At 37.3% G+C, this 20847-nt stretch overlaps 3 protein-coding genes across 3 annotated transcripts; 2 read left to right on the top strand and 1 right to left on the bottom strand.

The window, feature by feature from the left end:
* The first annotated feature begins 6656 nt into the window (after window positions 1–6656).
* LOC134666202 (stomatin-2-like) lies at window positions 6657–9954 on the top strand. Its single transcript, XM_063523353.1, has 5 exons — window positions 6657–6806; window positions 7808–7905; window positions 8552–8713; window positions 9504–9669; window positions 9862–9954. Coding segments are annotated over exons 2-5 (423 nt in total). The 5' UTR covers window positions 6657–6806; window positions 7808–7903.
* A 455-nt stretch (window positions 9955–10409) lies between these two features.
* Window positions 10410–14658, top strand: LOC134666201 (protein unc-1-like). The gene is made up of 6 exons (XM_063523352.1): window positions 10410–10490; window positions 10694–10849; window positions 12426–12523; window positions 13093–13254; window positions 13790–13955; window positions 14554–14658. Exons 1-6 carry the CDS (start codon window positions 10410–10412, stop codon window positions 14656–14658), a joined length of 768 nt encoding a protein of 255 aa, XP_063379422.1.
* A 437-nt stretch (window positions 14659–15095) lies between these two features.
* On the bottom strand, window positions 15096–18673 carry LOC134665913 (cuticle protein 8-like). Its single transcript, XM_063522970.1, has 4 exons — window positions 18544–18673; window positions 17870–18097; window positions 17083–17256; window positions 15096–15260 (listed from the first exon to the last, which is right to left on the bottom strand). Exons 1-4 carry the CDS (start codon window positions 18559–18561, stop codon window positions 15171–15173), a joined length of 510 nt encoding a protein of 169 aa, XP_063379040.1. The 5' UTR covers window positions 18562–18673; the 3' UTR covers window positions 15096–15170.
* Window positions 18674–20847: the final 2174 nt, after the last annotated feature.

The raw sequence follows: 20847 nt of genomic DNA, 5'->3' as shown, positions 1-20847 counted from the left end.
CACAGTTCTAACCTGACCCACTTTTCTGGTCGCAGATCGGTTCTGTGAAGGCCGCATTTATAACCTAGCCCACTTTCCAATCTCAAAAGAGGGAACCCTTTTGTGCCTACCCTTCATGGCACTAAAGTGAAAGTATGGAAATTATGACTACTATTTCATTCTTTAATATTAATGCCTATCCGTTAATATTAAATTCGTTAAAAAAAAACTGGATAAGTGCGAGTCGGACTCACCCATCAAGAACGGAACACTTTTAAGTATTTGTTGTTATAGCGGCAACAGAAATACATCATGTGTGAAAATTTCAACTGTCTAGCTATCACGGTTCATGAGATACAGCCTGGTGACAGACGGACAGTGGAGTAAACTGAAATAAAGGTTCCGTCACACCGGCGCGTTTTCAGAGCCGGGCCTGAGCGTTTTATATGAAAAAGCGGCGCGCCCCGCTCACGCGCCGCACGCGAAACGCGCCTGTGTGACGGAGCCTGAAATATCAAACCGGTCAAGTGCGATTTGGACTCGCGCACGAAGGGTTCCATACTTTTTAGTATTTGTTGTTATAGCGGCAACAGAAATACATCATCTGTGAAAATTTCAACTGCCTATCACAGTTCATGAGATACAGCCTGGTGACAGACAGACAGACAGACAGACGGACAATGAAGTAAAACTGAAACAAATGTCATATACCTACTAAGAAAAACCGGCCAAGTGCGAGTCGGAATCGCTAATAGGTTCCCGTTTTTAGTTACCCTTCAGGTACGGTACCCTAGTATGGTACGGTACCCTAGTCAGGTACGGTACCCTAGTATGAGTGTAATAGATTTGTAACCGGTCAGCAATGTGAGTCCCTTGGAGAAGCAGAGGTCTAGTCTAAACTCCCACTTACCATCGGCATTAACAGCCTTATATGCTTGTTTGCCACCAATATGTCATATTAAAACATATTAATAAAAATTTACTCGGTCAACAATGTGAGTCCCTTGGAGAAGCAGAGGTCTAGTCTAAACTCCCACTTACCATCGGCATTAACAGCCTTGTATGCTTGTTTGCCACCAACATGTCATATTAAAACATTTTAATAAAAATTTACTCGATCAGCAATGTGAGTCCCTTGGAGAAGCAGAGGTCTAGTCTAAACTCCCACTTACCATCGGCATTAACAGCCTTGTATGCTTGTTTGCCACCAACATGTCATATTAAAACATATTAATAAAAATTTACTCGGTCAGCAATGTGAGTCCCTTGGAGAAGCAGAGGTCTAATCTAAACTCCCACTTACCATCGGCATTAACAGCCTTGTATCTTGTTTGCCACCAACATGTCATATTAAAACATATTAATAAAAATTTACTCATTTCATTGGCCCCGCTTAAATATTTCTTTAATTTGTTTTTAGTATTTGTTGTTATAGCGGCAATAGAAATACATCATTTGTGAAAATGTAAACTGTCTAGTTAATCTAGTTATCACGGTTCATGAGATCTTGAGATACAGCCTGGTGACAGACAGACGGACAGCAGTCTTAGTATTAAATAGGGTCCCGTTTTTACCCTTTGGGTATGGAACCCTAAAAAGTGACCAAGGCCTCCAGTGCCCCAGGCTGGAATCAAAGCAGCGTCCTCTGCTATTGCAGCAGGTGCCTGTGCCATTCTGCCACCGGGCCATCCACGGCGGCATAGGTCGGATTTTTCCAAGTATACTTATGCACTACTTACTGAAGGCTTATTAAATATTTTCTGAAAATAATTTCTTTTGTTCTAATAATATATTGGAGTCCTAGTAATAGGGGTCCCGTTTTTACCCTTTGGCTACAGAACCCTAAAAATCAACCTTGTTTTGGTACTACGCTTAACTATGACTCTGAAATTTTAGCAGGAATTAATGTTTTTTTTGTTGTCACCTGTCAAATTAGAATAGAATAGGATAGAATAGCCTTTATTGCCCAAAAAATTAAATTTCAGTACATATTACATTTAAATAAATTCACATTTCATTTATATCAATTAGTTTTTCAATATTTTTTCCTTAGTAACTTTATTAAATAATTTTTATGTCATTGCTTTTTAATAATTATTTCAGTCTGCCTTCTTGGCATAGGCCTCCCCCAGCTCTCTATCCCTTGCCGTCCCTATCCAATTCGGCTCCGCATGCTTCTTTATGTCATCCGACCACCTCATTATTGGTTTCCTTCTCTCCTTTCTCCATCTCTAGGATGGCATTCCGCTACCTCTCTATCCCACTTATCTTTACCTTCCCTTGCCATATGTCCAGCCCAACCTTTTGCAGTCAAAAGTGTGAACTGGTCAAAAGAACTTTTAAGCGACAAAAACAGGCAAAACTGCTTTTGACTGAGCATGTTGGTCAAAAGTAGTTTTACCTGAATATCATACCTATTTCTGGCAGCAGTTTCGTTTTTAGGGCGAAGCAAAAAAAAATAACCCTAACCTACCAAACTCTGGGAACAGTTTCATTTTTTGAGCGTAGCAAAAAAAAATAACCCTAACCTACCTATCTCTGAGAGTACTTTTGACTGATAGTAACAGTCACAATTACTATTAACCAATGATTTTCAGGTAAAATTACTTTTGACCAACACGCTCAGTCAAAAGCAGTTTTGCCTGTTTTTGTCGGTTAAAAGTACTTTTGACCAGATCACATTTTTGACTGCGACATATATACTATCTATATATCTTATTATATTTAATCTTATATTCAACTTACATTGACTCCGGAGATAACTTATTAGCTTTATGCAGTTAGTTCACTTTTCAATTCACCGATACACCTAAAATTTGATTCATAGTCTAAAGCACAGTTATTAAATATGTCCACAATACACTGTAGCTTTTTCACTGTTTCACACTGTTTACAGTCAGCTGGCACTTAAACTCAAAGTTTCTTTGAACAACGTCATTTTCATCTCGCTCACTTATTAGTTTATCACAGCTGCTTCAAGGTTGCTTTCACTTGCATTTCCAGGTAGCTAGTAGTGCATTGACATGTAAGAATATTTGGAACCATTCTGAAATATTAAAATACAACTGAGAGACCGATGTTTATACTAAACACAATACTCCCATGGAACGCTTTGAAGTTCAAATCTCGTTACGTTACGATGGCGTTTGCACTTTGCACTATGTTCGGTGACTATTTTTTATTGTTAACACACACAATACACTATTTAACAGGTTTTTATCACGTATTTTCGAATAAATTAGTAATTCAAAACACCCCAAAGCCGAATGGTGTTGACGTCTAGGCAGTGTTGCGATCGTCTTAAAAGCCGTAACAGACTATCGCACGTTCTGGCTTAAAAAAAATTATGTAATAAATATACCGGTATACATATCCATATGAAACGAAACTTAATGCAAATAATAACCATTATACATACCGGAGTCATCAAATAAACAGTAATATTCGTCTTGCTTTTTATTTAAAAAAAAAAACGACCAACCTAACTTGTAAGCATGTTTGCAGTTTCTAAACGCAACAAACGCTGTCAAATGACAATCAACAAATTGAACATTTGCATTCTTTGTCGAAATTTTTTCACTTTTAAATGCAAAATACTCGACAATACGAATTTTGCGGATACATGTTCTCGATTCAAAAGTGATATTTTTTCAAGCTCTTTCGATTGAGCATAATTTCTTTTGGTTTTTCCGTCAAAGCGGCTCGCGATTATTTATAAAGATTGTTGAAGAGGCTAGAAAGTGACCAAGAGATGGACGGCGAGTTATTTTGAGTTATTGCCGCTAGTTACCATTACCACCAATTCACCTTGACGGTAACTAGAGAGAGAGAGAAAGTCTTTTTTTTGTGAAAACACAAGTACAATGATTGATCTTACATTACAGTTTCGTAGTCTCACCATGCTCTGCCAATAGTGACGTACAAATACTAGGTATACTACTTATAAACTTACTACTTACTTACTTACTAGTGGGATGCTTTTTCTCAGTTGTTCCCAGTGGTAAAAGGTGAAAAAAGAACTCGAGAGTTTTGGTTCAGAATTGCTGATGGCGTTTCAAAAATGGTTACATAAAAGTGGCTCGAGATCGAGAGGGCTCTCGTTGTCCTAATATATTTAATATAATATATTAAACTGCTATTTGGACATGTAGAGTCTGTGCCGAAAGAGAAGAGTCGTGGAATATACCTACGGGGCCAAATACATTCCACAACTCTTTCCGAACAGACACTATAGGTTTGTGTTATTGATCAACTGGATAAAAACACAAACTATACATTATGTGTCCGACCATGGGGCTTTAATGCCAGGGCTTGATTTTACTCGCTAAACTGAGCTACTTTTACTATGGGTCCAACACTAAAATTGGGGAAAAAATTTTGGCTTTTTCATAGAAAACGTCGACATCTGATCAGACAAAATGTATGAAAACGTAAAAAAAAGATGCGGGATTTTGGGTTTGGTGCCATAATAAAAGTAGCTCAGTTTAGCGAGTAGAATCGAGCCCTGGATTTAAAGCCCGATGGTCAGTAACCACCCTGTATAAAACCCAAAGAGTATAGTAAGTATAAGAATACTCGTACCTAAACCAAATCCTTCTATAGTCTTTGGTCTGTTGTCAAAATTGAGCTGTCAAAAGTCTGATGGTAAATAAATTGTCCCTGCAATCCCAAGTTTTCCTTTTATATTAGTTTAAAAATTGTACCACACCGTACCATACCATGGCAGATTCTTTACCAAATGTCAAGTCTACTGGAATGGGGCCTGTCCAAACACCATTAACAGGTTTTTTTTTATATTTTAAGTAACTCTAAATCTCTACAACAAGTTTCAACTTTCTAGAAATTATTTTTACGAATAAATATTAACCCTTCATTTGGCAAAAATCACGGAAGGTCGTGAGAGTGATCAATGATTCTGCTTAAGAAAAATATACACACGCAAATAAATAGTTTATCATTTATAGTATTTATACAAAAGGAGGGTACAAGATTGTATACAGTATTTTGGACACTGCCAAATTAAGGGTTACATAATTCTTAGTAGGTAGTTCTTAGGTCTTAGTAGTTCACGAAAATTTGTCATATTAGAAAAACTATCAACCCCCGGGCAAAAGTTGTTCTTTGCAGCGTTGAAATCCTGGCAAGGATCTTAATATGTGTGATGATACTGATGATGATGAGCACGGATAACTGCTTCTGAGTGTTTGTGTAGATAGTTAATAATATAATATAATAATTTTAGCTACTATATTATAGTAATATGTACCTGCCTAGAGTGGAGATCATTGTACCTATTGCATATCTTGTAATGTTGATTTCTTGAAATAAATACATGTACTTATTAATTGTTATTATTAGATTTTGATGATGATGATGATGATATTAGATTAAGTAGATACCTACTGATGTTTATTATATACTTTTCTTAAACGGCAAATACGATTAATGATGGTAACAAAGTTTTGGAACAATGGGGTTGGCCGGTCGAAGTATTTAGCAGATGGCGCCAATATAGCTTGCCCTGTCAATCTTTAGAATTGTGTAATTTTTTGTTTTTTAATGCCCTAGAATCTCATAGAAATAGGGGTAAGCTATGATGGCGCCATCTATACAAACCTTTGACAGTTGCCAACCCCGTTATTTATTTATTAAGGTGCGCCAACAGGTGTAATACAACATTATAGCGGATATAATTATTTAACGAGAATCCAAACAACCAACAACCAACTAGCCTAGCGGAAACGAGTAGGTAATTATGAGTAATTATAACTTAAATTTATAACATAATTTCAGATATCAAAAAAGAGATTATAAAGGAAAAAATAATACGGATACTGGCTATATTACTTATAATTTTGTGCCCAATAGCACTACTATGTTGCTTCAAAGTAAGTTGTAATGCGATCGAACTTTGTAGGGTAGGTAGTGGCCTCAGTATATAAAAAGATGAACGGCGTTTAGAAGATGAACGTTAAACTAGGTAGAATTAAATCCTGACGTTATTTACTTGCTTAGGAGTATTTTTTAATAAAACTGGATTTCTTCCCCGAGACTTACATTTCCACCAACAATAAATCCACCTATAGGTACCTACGGTCGGGAGCAGCCGCCACGTTACACACTTCACTTCAAAAACACCGTTTGTGTAAAAATCCTCATGGACAAATTCGCATCATTGATAAAAAATAAAAATATATATAGGTACTTATAATTTGAGGTAAGTCGTCAGCTACGATCGATCTTAAGTCATCATCATCATATCAGCCAGAGGACGTCCACTGCTGGACATAGGTCTCCCCGAAAGAGTGCCACAATGACCGGTCTTGCGCCACCCGCGACCAGCGGACTCCCGCGACGGAAGGCGCAGCATGGGTAAGACCCCCCACAAGGTGGACTGACGACCTGGTAAAGATCTTAAGTATAAACAACAAATTGGTCAAATATTTGTATACATCAAAAGCACAAAAATTCGATTGCTGCGCAGCGCCATCTGCTTCAAATTTTGCGCGCCCTCATACAGTCGCCATCAGATATATCGGAGAGGCCAAGGTGTTCACAATATCTGAACACGCACTCTAACGCCTTGACAATAAAGGCGTGTTCAGATATTTGTGAGCACCTTGGCCGCTCCGATATATCTGATGGCGACTGTACAAACAATTTATATACAGGTGGTAAAGGAATACAAACGAGCGGTTATCCTCCGCTTCGGTAGAGTGCGCGATGACTCGCCTGCCGGTCCCGGAATCATCTGGGTGGTGCCTTGCACAGACTCCGTCATTCAAATAGACCTTAGAACGCAGTCAATCAACTTGCCACCACAGCTGGTAATGTACACATGAATTGTGCCAAAAATGTACCGATTGGTTCTGGCATTTTACAAATCTACATCCTACATTACCTATATTATACATATACTTAGTCAGCTGGAGTCCAATGTGCTAAATGGGGTTGGCAACTGTCAAAGGTTTGCATAGATGGCGCCATCATAGCTTGCCCCTTTTTTCTATGAGTTTTGGCTTAAAGGGCTGGCATCCAGGGTATTAAAAAGACAAAAATTTGACACAATTCTAGGGATTGCCAGGGCAAGCTATGATGGCGCCATCTGTGGCCTATTTTATAAAGCTACAAGTTACAATTTACAAGCGGAAGTCTCGTTCTAACACATAGGGTTAGACAGAGACTTCCGCTTGTAAATTGTAACTTGTAGCTTTATAAAATGGGCCACTGCTAAAAACTTCGACCGGCCAACCTCATTTTCTTGCTACGTCAAATCTACGCCAAGTCGAGCTAAACAAAAAGGCTCGGCCGTGCCATCCTTTTCTCGAAGCCAATCAGGCCAATTTCAACGTCCTGTAATTTTGTGCTGGTATGATAAAATATCGTCAGGTGACAAGCAAAACTCACTAAGTAGGTACTATCAAAAAATTTAAGTAACAATGCAATTTATTTTTATTTATTTTTTTATTTTTTTTTATTATGAATGGGCTTACTCATGGCCACAGACTAGCCGAGGCGTAGACGTGGCCTACGATGGAGCGAGCTCGCCCACCGACCGTGTACACCTGTAACACTTACACGTGTTACGTTACACTTGTAACACGGTTTATTGTCCAATAATTTCAATGATGTTAGTTAGTGACTTTTGCTTGTCACCCGACGATATTCTCATAGTAGATAGTGATTGCCATGTCAGTATTTTTTTTTAATTATCATCAGGTTTATCGTTCTAACGAAATATGTATCCGTTATCAAGTTTTTTTGAGCCCGTTAATGCATACTTCATCCAGCCAACTATGACACAAAATATATTTTTTATATTTTTCAGATTTTAACGAAGGATTATGTGACGGCTAATGTGGGTGCAATAGTAAACTACCGTGTTTATAAACCACTCCATTGTTTATTGAACATTCGATCACACATGTAATTTATTTTTGTTATCAACACCGCCAGTCTTAGAAAATAGTTTTCTAACTGTTGCTTACGACTTCGTATAAAATATAATTATAAGAGTCGAATTAATTATCGGGAAATGAATTAGAGACTCACTAGACATGAAATAGTAAAGATATGTGACGTTCCACTGCAAAAGGTACCTTATGGGATTCGGGAAATGAATTAGATATGAAATAGTGAAGATAATTGTGACGTTCCACGGTAAAAGGTACCTTATGGCGACCGGCGCTTACGTCGCATAGCGCCGCAATAATATTGGAGCGGCGGCGTTAATAACAGCGTAAGCGCCAACCGCCATAGGTACCTTTACCCATGGGACGTCACATATCTTTACTATATCGTATCTAGTTAATCTCTAATTCATTTCCCGAGTCGCGCCGTAAAACGCGGACACAATATTCTGAGAAAGGCGTAATTTAATTTTTATTTTTTTCTTAAAGTCGTATTAGTACCTACCTATCATAGAATCATCAAAGTAAAAAGGGTCATTCTCTGAGAATATGTCTGCGATTTCATAGATTTTCTATGGGTCGCGGCAACTAGACCGTACTCACCGCAGACATAATAATTATTGTATTAGAATGACCAATAAAATGATCATACAATTTTTTAGGGAGGCGACAGAGATGTTGACCATCTCTGTCTTAAGGAATATAATTAGTAAACATTCACTAACGGAGGTACTTGCGCTTCGAGAGTCAATTAGCCTGCAGGTGAAGACTGAAGTGGCAAGAGCGGCAGCTGAGTGGGGCGTCAAAATAGAACAAGTTGAAATGTATATATGCACCTACATTGTACAGTCGCCATCAGATATATCGGAGCGGCCAAGGTGCTCACAAATATCTGAACACGCCTCTATTGTCAAGGCGTTAGAGTGCGTGTTCAGATATTGTGAACACCTTGGCCGCTCCGATATATCTGATGGCGACTGTACAGTCAGCATCAAATACATAGAAATGGCCAGAATGGCTTTAAATAAATATAACGGAACACATCCTTTTATATGGTGTGTTAGGATATATTTGGCCACTTTGACAGACACTATTTAATTTTGATGTTGACTCTATACACTCATGATTCTAAATTAGAAATCTTATAAATTGAATATTATCAAAGCCCGGACGACGGGAGCAAAAATGCACTTTTCACTAGTGCTTAGTTAAATATCAACTCTTCTATCGACATCCATAGTAACAATATTTAAATCAATGAATTTCTGATTCAAAAATTGTTTGTATGGATGTCGATAGAATAGTCGATATTTAACTAAGCACTAGTGAAAAGTGCATTTTTGCTCCCGTCGCCCGGGCTTTAAATATTATAAATTGAATTGAATTTATAATAAGTATAAATGAATGACTAATAATAAAGGCCAGGCCACACCGGCTGCGTGTGCGTAGACGTGCACGTGCGCTAAAATGTTGGAACCGCGCACGCACACGTCACGCAAGCGGTGTGTCGTCTCTTATAAGGAACTATATATTACATCGGGTACGTGCACGACTACGCACACACCCGGTGTGCACAGGCCTTAAGAATCGAACTACAATTTTACACAATTCCAGAAAAGACATTGGATTACCAGTTGAACTACAAAAAGCTATGGCAGCTGAAGCCGAAGGGAGACGAATTGCGAAAGCAAACATTATCGCTTCTGAGGGGGAAGTAAAAACCGCTGAATACTTACAAGAGGCGTCAAAAATGATGATGCAAAATCCAAAAATCATGCTGGTAAGACTGTTAAGTACAATAAATTGTAGTGCATAATTATTTAACATACTGGGAAAAATGGAAGAAAAAAAATTGCCCTTTGTATGGAGGGTTGTTTATTTTCTACTTTTTACTAATCTAACACCGAAATTCACCGAATATACCCTTAAACTAAGACAAACTCTATCCCGTCATTTATATTTTCTTTTCCAGCTAAGATATCTGCAAACTCTTAATGCAATCGCAGCGCAGCAATCGTCTTCTATATTTTTCCCGTTTCCTCTTCAAATACCAGACGTGATTTAAAATGAGAACTTTTTTTTTAATCAAATCGTAATGTATATTATCTTCTTTCTTTAATGTCACCCTCATAAGTCAATGTGTCACATCCATCATAGGATAAAATAATAGATGTCAAACTTTTGTAGAAATCCTACTGTAACTTACTAAATAGATTTGAATGGTTAATTATATGAAAATGCAATCCTCGGGTGTTAGTTCTGAGAGTGGGATTTATCAAGATTATACGCGTGCAAGACCAAGACCCCAAGGTTATTTAATTTCTAGTTTTAGTTATTTTAATTGTAGTTAGTTTTATATTCCTGTTTATGTCTTTTAGTCATTCATATTAATAAATGAATTTCCGAGGTTATTGCGAGAGATTAATTCACCCAGAAATTAAACGTAAAGTTTTATTTCGGTTCTGAAGTCTAAGATATAATCTAATACAATTATTTAATTCGTTTTCAGAAAGTGATCCAATGATAGAGAAGATTTTAGTATTTTTATCAGTAATATTAGTTATCATATTTTTTCCATTTTCTCTGCCTTGCATTTTTATAGTAAGTTTGCATCGTTTTGTTTGTTTTTATTTGGCTGAAGTTGGTTTTGCTAAGTTCCTTTTCCATTCAGTATTGTTGTTGGTAGAAACAACTGTAGGTACAATCTTTAGCAATATATTTCACAAACAATTTGAATATTAAATGTATTAAAACTGACATAAATAAACTAAACATAAACGTATTGTATTTATTTAACATTGTAGAGTGTCCGCCAATTTGAACGCATCGTAATATTAAGGAATGGCAAAATTCTCGATAACCGATGTTATGGCCCAGGACTAATCTGCTACTTGCCTTGTATTGATAACATTAAATACATAGACCTTCGAATCATGTGCCACGCTCTGCCACCGGAAGAAGTGAGTTTTTGCGACGGGACCAAACTTAAGTCACAGTCTTACAAAAAAAGTAGAAATTGAAAAGTGGCAATATTGTAGTGTCGTCCCGTTTTCTTATACACCGTGTTTTTATTGAATTCCGTTAACTTCGGGGTATGGTTAAGTACGTTTAAGAGAACTAAATGACGTAGTTAATTAAAAAAAAAAATTTTTTTTGCTTTTTTTGAAAAAAAAAATTAAGTTTAAAAAGTACCTAATTAAATATAGCATATAGCGTTGTTGTAACACGGGAATTACATTTAACTCAACCAAACAATTGAAATCTGTGACATATCAATGTCATTTCGAACATCGATCGACCGAGATTGTACTTAAGTTTAGTAGCAAATGTATGAACTCATTCTAAACACTAATCAATATGTAAACCGGCCCTAAGGCAAGTGTACACTCTTGTAGAGGCCTTATAGGAAAAAAAAAAATTATTGATTATCTCCGAAATGGAGTTAATTAGAATATCGGTGTCTTTGAGAAAGTTACTTGATTTAAGCTCAGGAATGCACCCTTGAAATTAACGGAAATCAAAAAAAACACGGTGTATAGATTGATTTGAAAAGGACGACAGTACAGTATTGCCACATTTTAATTTCTACTCTTTTTTGTCAAACTATTACTTCTAATTACTTTATCACCTTACTTGCGTTTAGTCATAAAGAAACTCGATATTTTAGTGTTTGCCTTCGCGTATACGAGTATGCTTAAAGTTAGAAAGTAAATAGTAACTATGTAAAAAAAATAAAGCTTATTTAATAAACATAATATTTTATAAGCGAGTATTTTAAATTATGGTCTAGACCAGGGGTGTCCAAACCCCGGCACACGGGCCAAATGAGGCCCGCGACGCGTTCCTATCCAGCCCGCCGACACCCAAACCGAGTGCCCACTGTCCGGCCCGCGAAAGCCAGGCTCCAGGGGTTCAGTATTCATTGAGAGAGGAACTGTTCATAACAGCAGCAACCAGACACCATCCCCCGGCGCAAACCGACGGTGGCCCGCGCGATAATTTCTGAGGCGCAATACTTATGTTATGGCACTCAGGTAAAAAAGTTTGGGGACCCCTGGTCTAGATTCTAGACTACTCTAGAGCATAGGTAAACCTGTATCGTGTGCTCATAAGTTTTGACACGAATGCAAACTCAAATAATTAAATTACTGTTTTTTTTTATTTAGCAGCTACACTTCAAGTGCATAATTTAATTTCCTTATGTGTTTACTATCGGAATTAGAAGAAAACCGTAAATGTAATAGGTAACTAATATCATTTTACAGTACTTACACATGGTCCTATTTTCCCGCACTAGTGCAGGAAATAGCACTTTTCGTGCGTATGTCAAAAGTTTAAAGGGCCATATGTACTGTAAAACGTTGTACGTGCGAATAGGTAATTCGATTCCTCTTTTCCGCACTTGTATCGTTAATAAAAATTTCAAAACTACCTATCCTATTTCAGTTTACCTAAGAACGGGTGTAACAAGTAATGAAAAAAATGCATTTGTATTTATTTGTATTTGACAAACTAATTGTAATATTTCTGATACAGTGTTTAACCAAAGACTCTTTGACTCTAACTGTGCAAGCGGTTGTGTACTTCAGAGTAGTAGACCCGTTATGGTCGATAATTAACGTGGCGGATTTCAGGTAAGTGAACTACGCTCAAAAGCATTGAAAGTTATTGCGTATTGTAATTTATATTAAATGTGACCTATTTTTATTGCTCAAAACAAAACTTAAAAAGCTCTTGATTGTATACATCGTTGATTGACTAGTAACTGGATAATAGAGAGAAATATGAGTATAATTCAGTGCGACTGAATGCTGAATCGGCTATGAAATGTTACTTTCCAAAGAAATATATGTATGAGACTTATGCCTTATGAGGTTCAGTCGCTATCAAATATATCGGAGCGGCAGAGGTGCTCAATTTTTTCTGAACATGCACTCAAGCGCCTTGACAATAAAGGCGTGTTCAGATCTTTTTGAGCACCTCGGCCGCTCCAATATATCTGGTGGCGAATGTACATTCTACCACACAAGGTATAATGTAATATAGAGTCACAATGAGGTCGTACTCGCGTTTAATGTAGAGTTTTCGTCCGATATTATTCGTTCGGTCATTCGGTGTGATTTTTTCTCTAACAATATATTTAGTAATTTTTGTTAAATTAATTGAATATATTGCCTAAAGACAATCAGTACTTCCTTTACAGTATGTCTACTAAGTATTTGGCGGCAACTGCTCTTCGAAATACTATCGGGAGACATAGACTATCAGAACTTCTCGTCAACAGAGCAGAGATATGTTCTGAAGTTTTAGAGGGTATGAAACCATTAACAACTAAATGGGGTGTTTTTGTCATAAGAATTGAAATGTAAGAATGATTTTTATTATTTTTGGCGTTTTTTTTAATTGGTAATAATTAGTATGTAAGTATTTTCCTTTGATTCCAATCTTGGAAGCCAAATTAAAACCACTTGCTGACTTTTAACCTCGTTCAGTACTTCAAGTGAAAATCAGTAGGTAGAAGCAGAGGGGCTACCGCGAAAACCGCATATTTGTGGGGATCTTCCTCTTTTACTACAATGAACGCGTAATTAGAGTGACAGAGAAAGATGCCCGCAATTTGTGTACTTCGATTTTTACGGTTAGTATAGCCCAGTTGGCTTTCGAACTCAAGTAAAATATTTTAGGTTTTGTGAATTTTCCCTCAAGCTCCCATGAGTCGTACCGAAAAGCCCGGACAACTCGAGGAAAATGATGATGATTAGAACATATTAATGGCTTAGATGTCATAATGATATAATCTTAATCATTTATGATGTTTCGATTCTCTAGTATATGAATATTTATTGTATAGTAAATCGTTTACTTGTAAGAACCTATTTGACTTTACATTTGTTTAACAGGAACAACCTATCAATACCACTCCAGTTAAAACAGGCTATGGCGACGGAAGCCGTGTCATTAAGATTATCGAACGCCAAGATCATGGTGGCCCAGGCCGAAATAGAGTCAACCAAAAGTCTGGAAAAGGCTACATCTATGTTGATGGACAATCCGCTTGGCATGCAGGTGAGACTTTATCCAGTTTGTTATGATCAGGTCCTTTTGATTTCAATCAAATTTCCTTGCGGCGAGGAAACGGGAGCTAGAGAGCTCCAGGAAATTATCCTGATAGGATCGCCATGTAGGGACCTGATGAAAGTCATAAAACTCACTCTACTATGCTAGCTTAGGTTAGATTAAATGCTCCTTTAAAGTATATTAAGAGACTGCAGAAACGTAAAAATTAGGACTTTTAAGATATATTTACATCACTAGACCGTTCTTTTACGAGTATAGTATACCTCGCAGAAAGTCAACTACTTACCCTGTAAATACGAGTAGCCGATGAAATCACGCTCTGTGAGAAATATAAATTCTAGGCGCTTTTTCTCTTGACTCGAATATCTAAAGATACATAACTAACTTACCCTTATCAATAAAAATTTAAAATACGTTAGCCAAAAATTTTAGATCTAGAAAGACGACAGTGAAAAAAAAAGTTAAATTGGTTAAAGGAATTGATAAGGAAAGGAGTTTTAATAAACCAAACGCCACTTAAGAATTTTACTTTGTTCGTCAATTCAACAAGATTGCGTAGGTATTATAAGAATTTTGTTATTTTCAGTTGAGATACTTACAATCACTCCAATCGATCTCTGGCGACAAAACTCATACAGTAGTGTTTCCGTATTCAAAAGAAATGTTGCAGAATCTGTTTGGTCATAAGTAAATTGCAAAGCTCATGCTGCAAATGTTATTGCTTATTACATTTTGATTAATATACGATGTTATTAGTAGGTAATTACCTAGTTATAGATTTGTTTTGTAAGTTACTTGTATTGTACGGCTGTTATAATTACTTATGTATTAATTATAATAGTTTAATTCTCATAATACTTAGTTTTATTTATGTATTGACGTAAGCTTCATGATAAGATGTAAATTAATACCATGTGGTCATAAGTGGTTGATTTAACCCTTTACCAGGCTAAGGGATATATTTTTCCCACATACGGCACTTCAAACATGTGTTCTATTTTCGATGAGTAAGACTGACATTCGATTGTCATGCCATCATCAAAGGGTTAAAGTGTGAACAAGCGATAACAAGGAGATGGGTGCTGCGATATAAGTAGGTATAACTCCAAATGAAGAACCAAATATTTCCTTACGTTTTATTAAAGAGTAAAAACACAATAATAAATAGTCAACACTAAAACAACAGCTTATTCCGTAACACGACTAGTATTCTCGAGAGTCATCCTGCTCTTCGGCATGACCGTAGTGTACCGGTCTTTGTGCTTGCCCGCCCGCCTTTTTATGCACCGTTGCCTGCAAAAAAAGTTAACACATTACTATTTGCCATACATGTAACTAGCCAGTATAATAGCATTAGTTGCACAGTCACTGACCACGTAATGCACAATTACTCGCAATTACATTGTAATTTTTTTACAGTTTGCTTTGTCAACATACTTACTGATAAAAATTTAACACAGTTTGCATTGCGATGTTGTTTATTCGGGAAAGTGGACCACGGTTGTGTGACATTCGCTTTACCGATAACATTGCATGACTGTTAAATTTCAAGCACTGGCATAATATAAAATAGGAAATGATAAAGTAGATTGATTAGCAGCCAGTTCTGTGCTGTTAAAATTATAAAAACATACTGGGGTACATTTTTGTACATATTCTACATTATATTTTGAAATATTACATATAGAATAAATAAATAGAGTCTGTGCAGAAAGAAAACAGTCGTAGAAATATGGGTTCCCTTACATTCAGTGACTCTTAAGGGCCACTTGCACCATCCCACTAATCCGGGGTTAAACTGTTAACCCAGTGTCAAATTGTACTGGTTACCATGGTAACTCCAGGTTTAACCACTTAACCCGGGATAGTGTAATGGTGTAAGTGGCGCTAGGAGTTATAAACAATTTGAAGACAATACAAACTTTCTGTCTCAGGAGGTTTAGTTATAATAAAAGATTTGATAGAAGCTGTGTGTATTTATTTAAAACCGGTCTTATAATTTTGTGGAAACTAATTTCATCAAATTACGGAAAACATAGTGTAAATCAGTTCTAATGATTGGGGTATAATACATTATACAGGCTTTAATTCCAGGGCTTGATTTTACTCGCTAAGCTGAGCTACTTTTACTATGGAACCAACCCTAAAATCGGGGAATTCTTTTTGGCTTTTCCATAGAAAACGTCGATATCTGATCAGCCAAAATGTATGAAACGGTAATTTTTTTTTGGGATTTCGGGGTTGGTGCTATAATAAAAGTAGCTCAGTTTAGCGAGTAGAATCGAGCCCTGGTTTTAAAGCCCCATGGTCAGTAACACCCTGTATATTGGGGTTGTGTTCCGTAGTTTGTTGCGCAATTTGGGTATCTGATATAGTCTAGGAAATTTACTACGCTCAGGGCCACTTGCACCAATCACTAACCCGGAGTTACCTGGTTAAACTTGAACCATGGTTACCTGTACAATTTGACACTGGGTTAACGGTTTAACCGGTTAACCCCGGGTTAGTGGCATGGTGTAAGTGGCGCTTAGCTAGGTGCTTAACAATAGTATTATCTCTTAGGGCCACTTGCACCATTCACTAACCCGGGGTTAAAAGGTTAAACCTGGAGTGTCACTATGGTTACCAGTGCAATTTGACACTAGCTTAACGGTTTAACCGGTTAACCCCTGGTTAGTGGGATGGTGCAAGTGGGCCTTAGAAACAAAAGAGTGTGCTAATTGTAATTAGGTTGATTTAATTATATCTTCACAATAGAAAATGCATAATACAACTATTGACATTTCCTAAACCATAACTTCAAATGCCGTTAGCCCAGCACATCGGGAAGCGACCGATTTGGAAACGCAAAGGATCGCACTTTACAGCAATTTTCAAGATTTATGTCTGTTTATGCATTATCGTGAACATTTATTTTATTTGAGTGAGTATTTGACATATTTAATAGTGTGTGTGTAGTGTTGTATTTAACCCTTTACGAGGCTAAGGGATATATATTTCCCACATGCTACTTCAAACATGTGTTCTATTTTCGATGAGTAAGCTTGACATTCGATTGTCATTTTTGAAATGTCAGCCTGGTAAAGGGTTAATAGTGTGTAAGTGTTGAACTCACCTGGAAACCGTTCTTCGGGTCAGCGGTGTACCTCACCAGACGGACCGAACCGTCGGGCTCGACCAGGGAGTATTCGCCGTGCACGACGTCGCCGTCGCGGCTCTCCTTGTGGTTCTGCAGGTTGCCGGTGTGAGGGTCCTCCACTCCGTACGCGTACTGGTAGTCGGGTTTAGCCTGGGGATATGACAAATTGTAGGTAACTAACGGTTAAAACTTATCAGACAAATTTATTGAATACGAAGACAAAGATTTAGAAAAACAAACAAAGGTATGAGCTGTTGGAAATGCAGTTCAGAAGTAACCCAGCTTACAGCGGCTCTTGATTAATCAACCTATACTAAAAAAACCACTTGTGTAGCGGGAAGATCTATTGCTACCAAACGTGACTCACTCTCAATCTAATCATCTAAGACCTTCTTTCATTAGTATTGTCATCTGTTAAGTTAAAGGGTCATCTTCATCTTCCTCACGTTATCCCTACATTTTGCCACGGCTCATGGAAGCCTGGGGTCCGCTTGACATCTAATCCCAAGAATTGACGTAGGCACTATAGTCTTTACGAAAGTGACTGTCATCTGACCTTCCAACCCAGAAGTAAATAGGCCCTATTGGGATTAGTCCCTAGGCCCTATTAGAATAAGTTAAACGGTATAAGTATTTATGTAAAACGATACTGATAAGACTTTTCCTTGTTAACAAACAACATTGTAAGTTTTCTTTCGATTCATGCTATAATTACCTATCTACCTGCTTGCTACTTACCACGTAACAAGTTTTAAATACTTACAACGTAATCTACTGTTTTCAAATGGGCGTATTTAGCAGTATCTGGGTGGATTTGACCTGTCTTGTGATCGTAACCGTAATCGGCATGCAGCTGAGCTGGGAGCCCTTCAGCTGCAGGCACTTGAACCTCCACGATTTGACCACTCACGGGACCGCTAAAACGGTTATAGGAATAACCCCCATGCTTGGCTGTTAGCCCGACGGCTACCAAAGCCAGGAACGTTGTTGCCTGCAGAAAAAACAACGATACTTTTATTATGTTGATATTCTAGCCACGCTTTCTCGACAAAAAACGCAACGACCTTTACGCTGTTTGGGCACTGTCTCGCTATTACCCAATAACATTGGCAATGAAAAATGAAGCGAGGAAAATTAGATTCTCGACTAAAGAGAAAAAGCGAATCAATTTATCTATGCTCTTTTAACGAGTAAGTAATTGAATTAAACTTTTGTATTAAATTAATATTACTTGAACTTTTTTTCCTAGATTTTTGTCTAGACTTACGCAATGTTTATCCAACGTTATTTACTTTAGGTAAACAAAGATTTTCTCATTTTCTATTAGTTATAATAAGTTAAATTAAATTTCATTTTTAAGTATAGGTATGTTAATTAAATTTGGTAAGTATTTAATATCGTAAATTTAATAGGTATGTGTGATTTTATCATATTTACCTTGAACAGAAATGCCATTTTGAGTACACAAGTGGGGCCTGCTGCGAGAGTCCTGCGGAACTGACGTCTGCAGGCCGGGGGCTGCGGTTTTATACTACCTACACTATGCAAGCAATCGTGAACTTGCCACTTCGATTGCGCCAAACTATGAATCAATAATTTTTCAATAACTATTTGGCTACGCAGTTACAATAGGCGTTGCGTACAATTTTCAGTAAGGGCCCCGAGGTTTCGCCGAGTAAGCTGAGATTACTGTATTCCTAAATTCCTATACGATACTATAGCATGCGTAGTCTGATCAGTGAGGACCATCTCTCACTAATCTCTTGTCTGTGTTATTTGTATATAATAATTGATAAGGATCATGACCGAATTTTTTGTCATCTACTTGCATTTTTATTCGAGAACAATTTTTTCTGCTCTCCTAATGCAACACAAGCGTAGAGGTTTGAATCTACGATGTCTGACCACCACACATATGAAAGTTTAATACAAATCGTCATTGTTAACCTTGTAAAAACAATACATTTTCAAGTTTACATAAAATAAGTTCTCGTGAACTCTTTATATCTGTAAACTGGTCAAATGATTCGGTTAAGATTTATATCTACCTATAGATTACAAACTAAAAATAAAAATAATTACCCTACGAACACCTGTTCGTACAAACATTGAATTCATCCGATAGTTGCGTCTATTGTCTATATATTCCTCATGTTAACGTTAACTCGGTTGCATCCTAAAGGAACTTCACCTATGCCTCTAAGGCCACCCCCCCCCCCCCCCACATCTGGCGTCTTTCGAGCGTCGGCGTCTACAATTCTATGGCAGCTGCTCGACGCAACGTCGACGCAACTGCGCAGCGACGTCATTTTCCATAGGGCTGACCAGACGCCGACAGACGCCGACGCTCGGAAGACGCTAGATGTGGGAGGGCCCTAAATCCGAGGATTCCGAGGTCTGGAATACATGTAAGTATGTGTTCGTTCATATACCATCAATTATTGCGCCCTTTAGGGTCCTAGCTATATTGGTTATCCAATACTTACGCTATAGAATTTCCAATTTAGCAAGAACCCTAAATGGCATAACAATCCCGTGTAGTGACTGTACCTATACTGCCCTGCTAAGCCAAGTAGCGGCATCTCAAATAAAAATTGAATGCAAACATATACCTTACATTCTTTAACTGAAAATTCAATTTTCAACGTCATTTGTTTTTGAGATGCCGCTATTCGGCTTAGGAGGGCAGTATAATCTTACTTGGATTTTGCTATACGTCTTCTTTAGACGTATAAAAAAAAGTAAGACCAAGCTAATTTTGTAATAACTTTGGGAAGTGTCATCAAAATTATCATTTTTTTTATGAAAATATATATATATGATGGCACACTTTGTTTTGTCAACGTTGGTGCTGAATCTGCACTGCAGATTTAGCTTAACAACAACAGAGACACATATCTCCATCTTACTTATTTCTGCGTCTCAGTAACAAACTAAATTCAGAACGGTGTAACAATAAGCTCTTTAGGCGGACTCTAGAAGGAATCACCGGCTAATGCTTTCCATATAGTCGAATAGCTACTTTAAATTTCGCACAAGCATAATTTTTTCGGTTATGTTATAAAACAAACAAACAAACAAAAAACGTACAGTCACCAGCGATGATATGTTACACAACGAAGGCCGCAAAACTTATTTGTAGAGCCATAATGCCAGGATCGCACGTACCGAGTAGGGTAGCGAGACAGTAAAACTAAGTATGAAATTGTTACTCGGCCGAGTAAAAATTCCATACTTACTTCGTTTTACCGTCTCGCCACTCTACTCGGCACATGTAACGGAACCCTAAGAGCGTGTGACATATATATTGCGGCCTTCAAAGAGGAATATATTATTGCAGATGACTGTACCTTTTCTAAATAACCTCTGTTGCACCTTTGCACCACTGTAGCGCTCGTTTAGCAGCCATACATAATGGGCAGGGCACCAAACCCTATAAAATATAGATACCTACACAGACAGTTAAGTGATCAATAAAGTTAGTTGTACTAACTTTATAACTTTAACCTGAGGCCTGGCAGCTATTCATTGGTGGAAGTAAAATAAAGGGGTTGTAAAACCTCTTTTAATCATCGGAATTACCATTCATTGATTTGATTAATTTGCCGCCTAGTAAGTACACTGGAACCCTAGTGATAGTGACTATTAATCTTTAAGAAAAAAGTAAACCCGACTTCAAAAAGGATAAAAATAAAATACATATGTACTATCTCGTTTTAATGAAAAAAATATATGAGCTAG

This window comes from Cydia fagiglandana, chromosome 7, assembly GCF_963556715.1.
Source record: "Cydia fagiglandana chromosome 7, ilCydFagi1.1, whole genome shotgun sequence".
NCBI lineage: Eukaryota > Metazoa > Arthropoda > Insecta > Lepidoptera > Tortricidae > Cydia > Cydia fagiglandana.
Note: the sequence above shows the minus strand (reverse complement) of the source record. Positions and strands in the feature narration are given on the sequence as shown.